The 15,042-nt window shown below is 40.7% G+C and overlaps 1 protein-coding gene across 1 annotated transcript; it reads right to left on the bottom strand.

The window, feature by feature from the left end:
- Positions 1 to 1,115: 1,115 nt before the first annotated feature.
- On the bottom strand, positions 1,116 to 11,408 carry OTOP2 (otopetrin 2). Its single transcript, XM_070934635.1, has 6 exons — positions 10,994 to 11,408; positions 10,051 to 10,184; positions 8,807 to 8,865; positions 7,830 to 7,948; positions 3,676 to 4,562; positions 1,116 to 1,286 (listed from the first exon to the last, which is right to left on the bottom strand). The coding sequence occupies exons 1-6, from the start codon at positions 11,406 to 11,408 to the stop codon at positions 1,116 to 1,118; spliced, it is 1,785 nt and encodes a 594-aa protein (XP_070790736.1).
- Between the last annotated feature and the right edge of the window lie 3,634 nt (positions 11,409 to 15,042).

A 15,042-nucleotide genomic window follows, 5' to 3' on the forward strand; every position in this document is an offset into this window, starting at 1 on the left:
ATAAACTCCATAGGTTCTCATTGATGGCCAATTTCTCTTTTTAGTGCTATGCGGGCTTAGTAACACAATGATGATCTTAAGCCAATGCAGAAGACCTGGAATTATTTATATGACCATTATTCTAAGGTGTGAACTATACTAAAAGGTGTGTGTGTGTTTGTGTATATGATTTTGTGAAGGAAGCACTATCTAACTAATCTAGCTCTACACAGAGTTGTAGATACTTCATATCATCGTCCTAAAAGAGATCCTCCAGTGGGATATGAAGGAGAACAACATCCCCCTTGCTACAAACTCTGAGCTGAAGCAGCAGAGGAAGTACCACCTTTGGCAGGCTGCCGGTTAAACACTGCTAGACGATTAAGCTTGGGCATGCGGGGAAGTGTTTTCCTTATGGTGGTTCTCTGGGGCTTCATTTCCCTTTTAATTATCACAATGAGAATCAATAAATATGTACATTTTATAAAAATAGGCTCATTAAAAAAATCAAACTATCGTTAAAAACTAACATTTCTTATTACGCTCCTGACAGAATAACCCTTTAGATGGACTCATACAGTCTTCAGGCCCTGATTCAGGACAGCAAGGAAGTCCCATCGAAACCCAGAACGGCTCCAGGATTCTTCTTATCATGTATGAGCTTTAACAGGTTCGTATTCCTGAGGCCTTCATAAATCACTGGAAAAGGGATTGAAGGGTCAGGAAGGAATCTTATGAAGCCATCCAAATGACACAAAGGCACAGTTACTTTTAACAGTCTTCAACATTCACTAAATTCTTCTTTCAAGCTGTGACTCCTCAGACTGCTCTACTGAAGTCAAAATGTCCTTTAAAGTGACCAGGAGTGAATCTAAGCCTACATAGGGTCCTTGATGTCTGCATATCTGGTAGAAAACAAAAAATAAATGAAGATGATTATCAAGAAAAGGAGTCATTTAAATAGAAAAAAAAGGGGGATTTTGTTTCGGCTATTGTCAGTTCTCTTGATAATGCCCATCAAATCACTGGGCCTGGCGCCCAAAGGAAGTCAACCCCCTCAGTGCAGCTCTTTAGGCTTTCAAGTCCTGGGTGGTATAAGAAATGTGGGCTCTTCTAAAAAGTTCTTCATTTCTCCATTAGGACATGACGTAGACCTCTGTTAAGCTAGCAACAGCATGCATGCGGTAGAAGATGCCGAAGGGTAAGCAGATGTCCACAATAGCAGCCCACATGGGGTAGCCATAGAATTCAAGCTCTGTGGTATTATCAAATTGCGGCCGGGCTCCAAACGCAGGCATAATCCAGAGCTGTTCAGGAAAGAGACAAAAGATAACAGCACTGTCAGCAAGTAAAAACAAGGAAGAACGAGACTAGCGAGGCACAGTTCTTGATGCAAGAGATATCTCGATGCAAGATTAAACAGAGGACAGCTTAATCCTAAGAGCATCAGAAACGATGACATCTAAGTATAAACATTTTTTTTTAAAATTTGATTTATATGCCGCCCTTCTCCGGAGACTCAGGGCGGCTTACAATGCGTTAAGCAATAGCCTTCATACTTTTGTATATTTATACAACGTCAGCTTATTGCCCCCACAAACTGGATCCTCATTTAACCTACCTTAGAAAGGATGGAAGGCTGAGTCAACCTTGAGCGTGGTAAGATTCGAACCTGCAGTAATTGCAGGCAGCTGTGTTAATAACAGGGTGCTTTAGACCACTGTTTAACATTTAACTGACATGCCTCTGCGTCACTGAATTCTTTGAGGCAATGACCATGATCCATAGGAGTGTGAAGTACCCTAGAACAGCGTTTCTCAACCTTGGTGGCTTTAAAATGTGTGGACTGCTGGTTGCAGAATTCTGGGAACTGAATTCTTGAGCAACTCTGGATGGCTCAGAATAACAGCAAGATTGAGAAACACTGCCCTAGAATGTTGTTAATTTTGATTTACCCCAAATATCTATGCCTAATGGACAAGACCCCTAAATCTTGTGCAGTGCCACAAATCTATTCCCCCTCCTTCATGTCAGTTTCCCAGAATTCTTCATGAGTGCTAGATGCATATTTCCATTTCCTTTTCCATCACAGAAACGGTATTACAGCCTTGTGAGGATAAAAAAATGAGGGCTGATCCATTATAACGTGTCTTGAGCTCTCTAGAGAAAAGTTGGGATACAACTGCACAAAATGTAAAAATCATTAATTTATTCAAACTACTTTGGTGCAGTCAAGTCAGTGGTGGGTTGCTCCCGGTTCGCAAGAACCAGTAGTAAAAATTTGTAGTTGTTCGGAGAACTGGTAATAACATTGTCTGGCCACGCCCCCGAACCGGTCCCCAGCCCGGTTGCCTCTCGCTTAACCCGCCCACCTCATCAGAGGCTTTTTTTTTTTACTTTTAAAAGCATTTTTTCTACAATCTCTTCGGCCGAAAAAATGCTTTTAAAAGTAAAACAAAAAGCCTCTGATGATCGTGCGGCTCAGCTGGGATCGTCAGAGGCTTCTAAAAGCATTTTTTCTTCAACCTCTTTGCTGAAGAGGTTGTAGGAAAAAAAATGCCTTTAAAAGCCTCTGGCGATCCCAGCTGAGTTGCCTGATTGTCAGAGGCTTCTAAAAGCATTTTTTTCTGCAACCTCTTAAGGTTGTAGAAAAAATGCTTTTAAGAGTTAAAAAAAAAAGTTGGCCATGCCCACCCAGTCACATTACCCCCCACCACGCCATGCCCACAAAATAAGCCACGCCCACAGAACCGGTAGTAAAAAATTTTTAGAACCCACCCCTGAGTAAAATATGTATGACAAGCAGCAAGAACTGCAAGGCAGCCTTTCACAAGACAAATTCAGCTTTTCCCTTCATTTACAATGTCTTCAGAACAACGCACCTAATTGTTGTTTATTACTTAGTCCTGCCTCTCTTCTTGCTGCTTGTGCAGCTTTTATTTTAAAAAAGGTGCCACATTTGTATTTATTTGTACAGCTTTTAAACGGTTGAAAAACAGCTGGAGGAGGAGAGGGAGATGGCTTTGCACTTACTCCGCTTTCTGGAGTGCATACTCAGAACTAGTTTCTCTTAATACAAAATCTGAGAAACTGAACACCATTAAACAGAATCTAGAGAATATTTATTTACTATAACATAGTAGTCAAGTTATGCATAACTACTACTCTCTTTAGAATGCTATTTTAAAGAAAGCCGGGAAGAAATGGATGGCTCAGCTGATCCTTGGCCTTTTTTTTTGGATATAGGCATCATCTTTCACATGATATGTTTCATACTTCTCTTCCTCTCCTCTTTGTTATCTGCCAGTGATGTGAAGCATAGTAAAGAAAACAATACAATGTCACATGTTTGGTTTCCAAGAAGAAGAAAAAAAGGGAACTGAAGTAGTGGTAGCAGCTCCACTTCAATTGTATTTTCTAGTTTGTTTTTCCTCAGTCTAGTTAGTTGGCTGTTAGTTCCTAATTAACTTGGCTGCAACTCTTGGGCATGTCTGGTAGAGATTGGGTGTGTGTATGTTTGTTGAAGTTATAGTTGAGACAATTCAATAAGATCAGCAAAGCTTCATATTTCAGTGTGAAGGTGTTTTGGTGAAATAACAGCTAGCTCTATCTTTTACTATTTGACAAGAACAAAGGAATCCTACATGCTATTGATGACTAATCCAATTTTAGCTCAAATAAAATGGTCCTACTTACAATTACATTACACAGGAGCAGGAATAATGAGCTTTCTTTTAAGAATCTCCTCCGCCAGCTCACTTTCTTGGAGACACTGATGGACCGTGTTATTTCATGAGGAGCCTGGATGGCTAGCCCTGGAGATGTTGGTGATAAAGCGTTTCCATTTTCAGGGACGCGAAGCGATACAGCATTTAAGTTGACAAAAGTGAGACCATAAATGTCCTTCTCCTGATGGTCCACTTTGCTTTCCCTTTTTAAGGGCTGCCGATGGAGGCCTTCAATTATGAAAATGTTCTGGAAAGTGTGCTGGGCAATCATCAGCAAGGAGTAGGTCAAGTTGAGGGCATTGATCGTGTCCCTTGGGGAACTGGCCACAGTGGCCACAATAGAGTAATAGGAAATGGCATATTGCCCTAAGGCTGCACCCATTAATAAGGCCACGTCAAGCGTTCTAGTTGGATTCTTCTCACGGTCCATGTCTCTCTTGTCAAATCTATAAACAATGGAGCCACCCACAGAGATGAGCGACATCAGGCTCAGGCAGACAATATTGAAAGTGTAGTACATGGTGAGCACCTGATTCTTCACTTTAGCTTTGTTTTTTGAATTGATCTGGATTTCATACACAATCAGGATTGCTATGCCAGACACTATGATCAAGAGTCCCATTATGAAACCCAAAAAGTAAGTCCTCTTGAAAAGCTTAAACTTGAGGTGATGGATGTGGTTGGAATGGTGGTCCATGATGCGGCCAACGTTCTTCCACATTACATAGATCATGGCAGAAGCAAAAAGGCTGTACTCAATATTGAAAGGATACAGCCAAAAGTAACCATTCTTGAAGATTTGGCAGATGTTACTTTTGCAACCACAGTTGTCAGAGGAGCTTTCTTTTAGATCAACTGCAGAGAGAGAAGGAAAGCCTGTCAAGATTATTTTAAGATTAAAAAATTTTTGATTGAAAATGACATCGATCAAGAATTTTGAATGATACTGAAATAAGAGGTCTACTCTCAGAGCCAACTATGATCTTTCAAAACTCAACAGAAGGAGATTTTTGAATTACCTTTCAATTCCTCCTCTCCTTCAAGGGGGATTAAACTGACCTATGTTTCTTTACGTATTATTCTTGTGATATGGCTCCATGGCTTAGGGCCAGGGTACTTACGGGACCGCCTTCTGCCACCAATAGCCTCCCACCGGCCGGTTCGCTCCCACAGAGTGGGCCTCCTCAGGGTGCCGTCGGCCAGACAATGCCGGCTGACGACCCCCAGGAGGAGAGCCTTCTCTGTGGTGGCACCTACCCTATGGAACAATCTACCCCCAGAGATACGAGTGATCTCCGACCTCCGGATTTTTCGTCGGGCCCTAAAAACTCATTTTTTTCAGCTAGCCGGTCTGTCCTGATTTTAGGGTTAGTTTTACAATTTTTTAAAATTTTAAATATTTATTTTAATTGACAAGTTTTAAATTAATGAGCCAAATTTATAAATTATTTTAACTTTATTTTAACTGTGATGTTTGTATAGATGTTTTTTATCTGGCTGTTCACCGCCCTGAGTCCGAAAGGAGAAGGGCGGTATAGAAATTCGAATAAATGAAATGAAATGAAATATGCATTATGCCCACAATTATATCTTTTACCAAAATAGAGGTTATCTATGTGCCTGGTTTAATTCACTCATGAAGAGATGTCCTGCATTCTTTTTCTTTAATAGACCAAGGAGGAATGGACCTGGAAATCTTTTCTGCAACTGCCCCATCAATAATCTGTATGACCCACACATTCTCACCTCTCTCCAGAACAACAAAAATATGGCTTTTTAGGAAAGTGGATTTACAGTTTAAGTACAGTAATATAGATTGTCTGGAGATTTGAAGTGTATTTGGGCCAGCTGATTATATTTTTATTGGTTTATAATATTTATCTTATTCTTTAATGAATTTATTTACATGTTAGCCACCCACTCTGGAGCCAAATGGCTAATTATAAAAAGATGAACAAATAAAGGACAGGTAGTCCTCGACTTACAACAATTCATTTAGTGACCATTCAAAATTACAATGGCACTGAAAGACGCGACTTATGACCATTTTTCACACTTATGACTGTTGCAGCATCCCCATGCTCACGTGATGAAAATTTGGACACTTGGCAACAGGTCCACATTTATGATGGTTGCACTGTCTCGGGGTCATGTGATCCTCTTTTGCAACTTTCTGTCCAGCAAAAAAATGGACAAAAAAAAATGGCTTAGGCCCGGTGTACCTGGCGGACCATCTGCGGCCAGCGACAGCTCCCCGTCGCCCGGTGCGCTCTCACAGGGAGGGCCTCCTCGGGGTCCCATCGACCAGTGTCGACTGGTGACTCCCAGGGAGCAGGCCTTCTCTGTGGGCGCGCCCACTTTGTGGAATCAGCTCCCCCTGGAGCTCCGGATGGCCCCTGACCTTCGCTCTTTCCGCCATGACCTCAAAACATGGTTATTTGGCCTGGCCGGATTGGACTGATGGGGTTTTTTAAAGGGATTTTATTGGTTTTATATTTGTATATGGAATTTTATGTGTTTTTATTGTTGTGAGCCGCCCTGAGTCCTTTGGGAGAGAGGGCGGCATACAAGTTTAATAAAATAAAATAAAATAAAAATAAATAAATAAAATCAATGGGGGAGCCAGATGCACTTAACAACTTTGTCACTAATTTAGCAACTCTGGTGATTCACTTAACAACTGTGGCAAGAAAGGTTGTAAAATGAGACAAAACTCACTTAACAAATGTCTCATTTACCAATTGAAATGTTGTGCTCAATTGTGTCGTAAGTCAAGGACTACCTGTATATGTGTTTATTTGGGGTTGAGAAAGAGATAGGCCTCGAAGGGTTCAAGCTCTACATTTTTATTTTTTAAAATTTACTGCCTCTATTATTTGTTATCTGTTGGACTGTGTCCCTGTTTGATTTATTTTATTTATTTATTAATTTTATTTCTATACCGCCCTTCTCCCAAAGGACTCAGGGCGGTGTACAGCCTAATTAAAAACACAAAGACAGACAAAATTTAAAAATAATTAAAATTATTAAATAATAGGCCCAATTTATAAAACCCCAAATTTAAAATCCCATTTAAAACCAATTAAAATCTTTACATTGATAGCCCAGCCTGGCGGAACAACATGGTTTTGATGGCACAGCGAAATACACGGAGATCAGAGATTTTACGAATTTCTGGGGGCAGTTCATTCCAAAGGGCAGGGGCTCCCACAGAGAAGGCCCTCCCCCAGAGTGTCGGCAGCTGACATAATTTGGCCGATGGCACCCTGAGGAGACCCTCTCTGTGGGAGCGAACTGGCTGGTGGGAGGCTACTGGTGGCAGAAGACGGTCTCGAAGGTATCCAGGTCCAATGCCATGGAGCGCTTTAAAGGTGGTAACCAACACCTTGAATCGCACCCGGAAGACCACTGGGAGCCAGTGCAGCTCGCACAGGAGGGGTGTCACGTGGGCACAACGAGTTACGCCCATAACCACCCGCGCGGCCGCATTCTGGACCAGTTGGAGCCTCCGGGTGCTTTTCCAGGGGAGCTCCATGTAGAGAGCATTGCAGTAGTCCAGTCGGGAGGTGACAAGGGCATGAGTGACTGTGCGCAAGGTATCGCGGTCCAGAAAGGGCCGCAACTGGCGGATCAGGCGAACCTGATAAAAGCCCCCCCTGGCCACGGCCATCATATGTTCTTCTAAAGACAGCCGTGCGTCCAGGAGGACGCCCAGATAATGATCAATGCTAGGCAAGAGAAGAGAGAACCCAACCAAATCCTCCTAACACTGAAAGACAGTTTTCCTTAAAGCAGGGGTCCCCAACCCCTGGCCCACTATCAGGCTGCGGCCTGTTGAAACTGGGCTGCGCGAGTGATGGGCAAGTGTGCATGTGCGTGCGCATGCAAGGTTCCACTCGCATGAGTGGCGGGCGAGTGGTGAGCAAGCATGCATGCATGTGTGAAGTTCCATTGTGCTCACATGCTTTGTGGATGGAGCTGTGGATGGAGATGTGCACGCGTGCTCCTGCCACTCACACGCCGGGCCTGGTTGCCAAGGTGGAAAGATTGTGGACCTCTGCCTTAAAGTAATGCCCTCTAGGTTCATTTTATCATAATTCTTATGTTTCCCAGTCAACTTACCCATCCTGTGTGATATATTTCCATCTGGTTTTTTAGATTCAGCCTTATGCACTGATTCATCTGTTACAGCTGACATCCACACTGCTAGATTGGTGGTTAAAATGAGCATCAGTCCACATCTATCATAGAAAAATAGAGAATTTCGGTTTAATGAATAAGCTCTATTCATTCTAAACACCCAACCTACCTTCGGAGACAGAGCAAATAAACAGTAGTGATCAAGCTTAACTGAAATACTTTAAGGATATTTGTAATTTAATTACATTTCAAAATGATCTTAACTCTTCTGGTTGCAAATATTTCTCATACAGCTTCTTCCTTTTGATAGAAACCATTTTCACTTTGCTAATATAGCATCCTTAGGGCCTGTCATATTATTCTGTGAACCATGACATGTTACAGAGTAGCAATTGGCAAGTGATTGTTCATTGTAGTAAATGAACATAGTAGACTAAACTATAAAGTAGGTTTGGTATAATTTTAACAAACCATGTTAAAACTATTACACTACCACAAATGTAAAGGAAGATCCTGGCTGTGTTATTATTTTTATTTATTTATTAAATTTATTTGCTGCCCATCCTGTTTTGAAATGACTATCCCATGGATTAAGGATTTGGGGGCTCTCAATTTGGTGAACTTGGCTCTCCAAGTTTGCCCACTTTTACTCTAAAGCAAGAAAATACTCTATTCAGAATTATCACCAGCTTTGATATTTAATCTTTTTACATCATATTACCCAATGGAAAAAAATTCAGAAAAGTGAAAAAGACAAGTCCTCCAGAAATCCTTCCCAGATCCAACATGATCCTTGGAAAAGGTCTTTTACCTTCTTTGTTGGACACTATTGCTAATATTACTACAGATAATGCACTGAGATTCTGTCTGCCCAAACCCAGCCTAATTTTCATTCAGTCAGTGACACCTGCAGCTTAATAAGATTGAAAGACATATTGTTGAATGATCTTGATACTCACCTGGTAAGATCCAAATGTACATGAACACAGTCTTTGGCAGAGACCCACAGAAAATAAGTCTAGAAAGAAAAAAAAATGTAAGTTTTAAATTTGCTTTGTATAGCATCTTGTTATCCTGGGCATGACCAGGATAGAGTTTTCTCAGTGGTGGGTTTCAAAATTTTTTACTACCGGTTCTGTGGGTGTGGCTTGGTGGGCATGGCAAGGGAAGGATACTGTAAAATCTCCATTCCCACCCCACTCCAGGGGAAGGTTACTGTAAAATCCCCATTTCCTCCCGATCAGCTGGGACTTGGGAGGCAGAGAATAGATGGGGGTGGGGCCAGTCAGAATTTTTACTACCGGTTCTCCGAACTACTCAACATTTTTGCTACCAGTTCTCTAGAACTGGTCAGAACCTGCTGCAACCCACCTCTGAGTTTCCTAGACTTATTGGAACACATTTTGCAGGATTTTGCTATCCAAGTTCTAAAACACTTATTGCTAGTAATTACAACACGGGGATCCCAGCCATTTTGATATATTTCAAGATTTGTTACATTTTCGTTAGCTCCCACATCTCACAACCAGATTATAGATTATTTAATGTTGGGAAGCACCCAACCTGGCAGGGAAGAGGGATTAAGCATGGAGCTAGCCTGGAGTCACTATGCAACTGCAAAAGGGCTGCGACTGAAGCCCCTTCCCCCAAGTTCCTTGAAGCCTTATCTAATTGTTCCCAGGAGTAGGCTGCCAGACTGGGTAGATTCCTGTATTATAGACAGAATCTAATAAAGTAGCTAGCTTAAATCCTGTACATGTGGGTCTGGTTGTTTGTGCCTGACATTTAATTATACTTGAAATATTTATTTATTTATTTTGTCAAGCATGTATAAGATAACAGATGTAAGTATAAACACGATTATGAATACAGGAAATGGATACGGATAAATGGGGATAGTAGGATAGGGGCGGGAGACACGTTGGTGCGCTTATGCACGCCCCTAAAAAAATATGGAACGCTTCACGAATTTGTGTGTCATTATTGGTGCTCACAAACTAATTGTTTTGCTATGCTTATTCTAAGGAACAAAATATTACTGCAATTCAAGCTACCCTCTTAAACTGAATAGCACCCTCCTACCATTTAGAGTCTATTCAAGCTTTATCTAGCTTTTATTTTCTCCCTACTATATGCCTCCCCCAACCAATTGGCATTTGATTGCATATAAATATGTTTAAATACATAACAGTTACAAACTCACCTGGACAATTACAAACACAGCCTGCACAATTGGATACATGATTTTGATGACTGATATGCACTGGTAGTAACTGAAGTATCCTGTCTTGAATATATCCATCACCAATGTGAGGATTGCAAACAAGACCAAGCCACCTGTTTTAGGAAACAAATGTCATTATCTTCCCAAAATAAATACACAATCCAAACTCTTTAATTTAGTTCTATGGAGCTCACAGCCATGACAAATCTTCCTCAGCCCAGGAAAGAAGACAAGGGATGCCCCAATTCTGCCAAAACCCGAGTCCTATTTTATTGCACTAGTAAACTTGTAAAACTGATTGATTAGTCTATAAATCTTCCCTTGAGCAAGTGTGGTGTCCAACTTCAATGTTAGGGTTAAACCTTCTTTTCTACAAATAATGTTTAGGAGCAGCAGAAGTCTTTCAAATCCTTAGGACTAATTTATTCCAGAAGTAGGCACCATTTCCAAGTTTTCACTGAGCCCTGAGAGACTTATGGTACACTTGTTATCATTTTGCTCAGACAAGATACCTGAGCTGCCTGCTCACTTTTATATTATAATTTTCAATCCATACTCCTTGTATGCTTGTCCAGAATACCATATTTAATCATATCTCAGCTACACACAATCAAGCTTGAACTGGATCCAAGACTTAGCTTAGGAGCTGCCTGAACATTAGTGAGCTCTAATTAAAGTCTAACTCTGCAGAGCTGTGATCAATTTGATTCACAGCTTCCTTCCCGGTACTCATTTACTCACAAGCATTTAACATTTTGAATCTTATAAATGTGATGGGAGCCACTGAGATTTTTTAAAAAAACAAACACAGGTAGGACTGATGCACTCATAAACCCAGCACTCCTCCAGCATGACAATATTGGCTGTGCTTTGCTTTGCCTCTTATCAAATCAAAGGTATGCTTTAACCAGCATCTCCTTACCTCTTAGCCAGATAGGGCCTGCATGATTGTCTTTGTAAGGGATGGCAGTCTGCCGCTTGGAGGTACTGAAGATATAGAACAGCATCCAGATGATGGCAATCAGCATCACAATGGTGAGCATGAAAAAGGCATCGTAGTCATGCAGTTTGACGTTTTTGAATGCCCCACCACTGACAAGAGTGCATGCTAGTAGTATCAGGTTGATGGCTAGCAGGATAGAGAAAACACGCCCGCCTTTTTTCCAAACTTCCTTGGGGCTGTGCGGCAAAGAGATAGAGGAGAATCTATGTATATGTTGGCCAACAGGTGGTAAATGATCAGGACTACAGCTGCTCTTGTCATCCTTCTGGCCAGAGCCCATGATGGAATCTTCACGTTTGATCTCACTGTTTTTCCTTGAAGACACGTCGGTCATGGTTTAACCGACACTAATGTAGGGCTGCCAGCATAAAGGAAAACAGAGAAAGAGAGAATGTGAGAACACTTCAGGACAAAATATATTCTTTTATACCAGAGTCCAGGTTTTCTTCAAGTTTAGGCTAATGGTGATAAAATGGTTAGATATTAGGCAGATGGAATGGAAAGCTGAATTTCAAAATGTAAGTCTACAGTCTTTTAAATACAACCTGAGTCAGGATTTTTCAATACATTTCTTATATAATCCTTTCAGTTTGAACAAAAGCCCATTTTGTAGTTCATGTCTCGTTATGATAGATGTAACGACTTACAATATTTTGATGAGACTTCTTTTAAATATATTTATATTTAAAAAGCCCTGCAGAGATTAACATTCTCTTTCTCTAACTCTTACAAATCAATTTCCCTTTTGATATCCTTTTTGTTGACCAACAATTTGATTAATTTTTGAAATTGAGGTCTCCATTTTCTGAACCCGATTCAAACCACATCATGATCCATCAATGAAAAGATGGAACGAACTCTGAGCTTCCACCATCTCTTCTGGAGCTTGTGGCTCCAGATAAGCCTGGCTTATTTCTCAGCTGTTCGGTCAGGCTCATTATTAACACATAACAAATCCACCAAGTGCTTAGGCAGCAAGCTCCCTTAATTCCTTTTCTGGTCTGCAAGAATTGGGGCAAGCTGTTTTGGACTGGAGACTATGGCTTCCAGAAGAACAGAAATCACCACAGACAAAACGCCATCTTGCAAATACTTCCTTACTCCGAATCAAAAGCAAAACTTATCTCAGGGTATCCTTGCATTGAGGAAAAACAAACCTCCAATTCAAGCCAATAAGATAGATAATAAGGGGTCCTTGGTGCTCTCTGAGCTTGCTTGTTTTCTTGCAGACATGTCATTATCCTAACTAGGTAACATCATCAGTACTAGCATGGATGAAACTTCTGCAAGAAAACAAGCAAGCTCAGAGAACACCAAGGACCCCTCATTTCAACCCTGAGCTACAAATATTCTCCTTTAAAGGTAGATAACACCTTCCTCTACACTGGAACCACTCAAACTTCTGTTCTGAACCATTCATTTGCATCACCATACATCACCAGTCTATGCATGTCCATTCAGAAGTAAATCCTATTGCAGTCACCATGGCTTAGTAGTCCCAAATCGCTAGGTTTAAAATTAGGGCTGTATAAAACATGAGTCCCATGGAATGAGAGGAACACAAAATGAAAATAACAAGTATAAAAGTTAGACCCTTTACTAATATTAAGTTCAGCATCTATATAACTAGGCAGACAGAATGAGAACCACGGTTTTAGCCGAGCATCATTCCACCAACCTTTCTGCCTTCAAGTCGGCTTGTTGTTCTCACCACTTTTGCACAAGCTTCCTTTTTGCCGCAGTTCACAACAGCCCTGAAATTTATATTTGTCCGGATGTCTTTTGATTTACACCATTAGCGAGGTTGACAGGATTGCTTCATAAATGTCTCAGAAAGGCTTATAGGACCCATTTTGTGCCTGAACTAGGTTTAGGGAGAGAAAAACACCACGTGAGAGATATGGGGATCAAGGTTACTTGATATGAAAATGGGAAGAAATCATCATAAAAAGCCTGCCAACAAAAGCAGAAGTGCAAAAAATTTATAAAAAGCCACATGGGCAATTGTTCTTAATTTAGAAACTACCTGTCAATCCTAAAAAAAAAAGTCTCTCTCACGTGACACTTCTGCATGCCATGTTCTTTAAAAGGCAGAAGTCTAAGGCAACAAAAACTTCAGATGCTGATGTTTGTATGTTGAAGGACAACCTTGGACTTTTTTCTGTGAGGTGTCAAAGATGTGTGTCCCTTCCCCCACTTCTGAAACCACATTAAGGCAGACTTTTACACGATGACTTGCTAACTAAACCATAGAACCAGTGGTGAAATCCAGCAGGTTCTGACAGGTTCTGGAGAACCGGTAGCGGAAATTTTGAGTAGTTCAGAGAACTAGCAAATGGCACCTCTGGCTGGCCCCAGAGTGGGGTGGGAATGGAGATTTTTGCAATATCCTTCCCCCAGGAATGGGGATTTTGCAGTATTCTTCCCCTGCCACGCATACCAAGCCACACCCACAGAACCGGTAGTAAAAAAATTTGAATTTCACCATTGCATAGAACCTAATTCATACATTTTGTTTAGCAAATATAAACCCCATATTGGTTCAATGTTATATATAAACCAGCCACTGCTTTTCTCTGGAGCAGGTCACTTCCCAACTGATGTGACATTCAACATTCAAGATTTTGAAGCCTGTAAGTTTCCCATTCAATTAAAATTTGATCTGTGCAAATCACCAACTGAAGCTTTTTGAGATGATGATGATGGTGATCATCTGCTAAGGCCCACTACTGTTAAAGAGACAGTGTTGAAAAAGAGATTGTCTTCCTTCCATTCTTTTTTAGTGCAGGGAACAATTACAGCTGGGAAGTAAATGTATACTATTTCATTTGAAAGCCTAGTGTTTCTTTTTTGTTAAAACATCACATCTTGGATTACTTGGAAGTTTGTTATTTTTACAGCAAAAGTCAGGAACAGTGACTGTTCATTAATCAATGTCATGTCACCTTTGTATCTTAAAGGGAAAAAAATTAAAAATTGTTAAGTTTCCTTAGCTAGTCTTTAACACAGAGCTGTCAAACTCCCGGTCCGTGGGCTGGATGCATCATGCGCTGGCCATGCCCACGCCCGGTTCAGCGAAGAGGAAAAGTCTCGATACGTCACGTGACACCACCATGACGACATGTGTTTGACACCCCTGCTTTAACATATCATTAACTCAAAAAGGAAGAAACTATTGGAAGAAATAATGCGTCTGGTAATTAATAATATTAAAAACAATCATGAGGAAAATGTCCTATAAATAAATAGTTTGTCAAAAGCCAAAATGCTACAAGAGTTTCAAGTTTGCATATTTTTGTGTGTGCTGTTGCTCAATTGTGGACTTTGGATTTTATTTCTCATAAAAGGTTTCCCATGAATTTTATTTTCCAACTAGAGCAGACATTTTAGCTGCACATAGCATTACTTCACTGTCAGGATGATATTGGGCAGTGATGAACAAATACAGCAATAGCTTTCAGGCTCTCAGGAAGTCTGAACAAATGATTTTTAATGCAATCGTTAATTGATAATATATTTGTAATCTAATCCTATGAATCTTCATTTATAAAACTACCTAATCGTTTCCTTCCTTCTCCCACTGACCCATCCCTATTAATTTAAATTTTACACACATCTGATGAAATCAGCTGTAATTCCGGAAAACCCAAGCTAATGCAATATATTACTGTACTCTGGAAAGGTACTATTAGACTCTTTCTACTTCTCCAACAACAGATGGCGATAGAGGACCAACTACTTCCAAAAAGGGCCTTGTCATTCTTGTGTGGAATTCAGTTCATTAATTTGCATTTAACAGGTAAAGATTCTGTAAATGAACAAACTGAAGTGTAGTGTTTAAGAAAAGGGGAAACCCTGAGTTATAGTCCTGCCTTAGGCGAGAAAGCCAGCCAGGTGACCTTAGGCCAGTCATTCTCCTTCAGCCCTAGAAACAAGGGAATCTTGCCTAGAAAACTACAGGGACCAGT

The sequence above is a fragment of the Pituophis catenifer genome, unplaced genomic scaffold, assembly GCF_029215685.1.
Source record: "Pituophis catenifer annectens isolate HBS135680 unplaced genomic scaffold, rPitCat1.0.hap2 SCAF_2, whole genome shotgun sequence".
NCBI classification, from domain to species: domain Eukaryota; kingdom Metazoa; phylum Chordata; class Lepidosauria; order Squamata; family Colubridae; genus Pituophis; species Pituophis catenifer.

Excerpts from the sequence above, each read along its gene's own strand:
- OTOP2 (XM_070934635.1), bottom strand. The coding sequence starts at position 11,408 with ATGACCGACGTGTCTTCAAGGAAAAACAGTGAGATCAAACGTGAAGAT. Across the intron at positions 8,866-10,050 it reads CTGTGTTTGTAATTGTCCAG|ACTTATTTTCTGTGGGTCTC; the intron begins GTGAGTTTGTAA and ends TTTTCTTTCTAG. Across the intron at positions 4,563-7,829 it reads AAATATATCACACAGGATGG|TTGATCTAAAAGAAAGCTCC; the intron begins GTAAGTTGACTG and ends CTCTCTCTGCAG.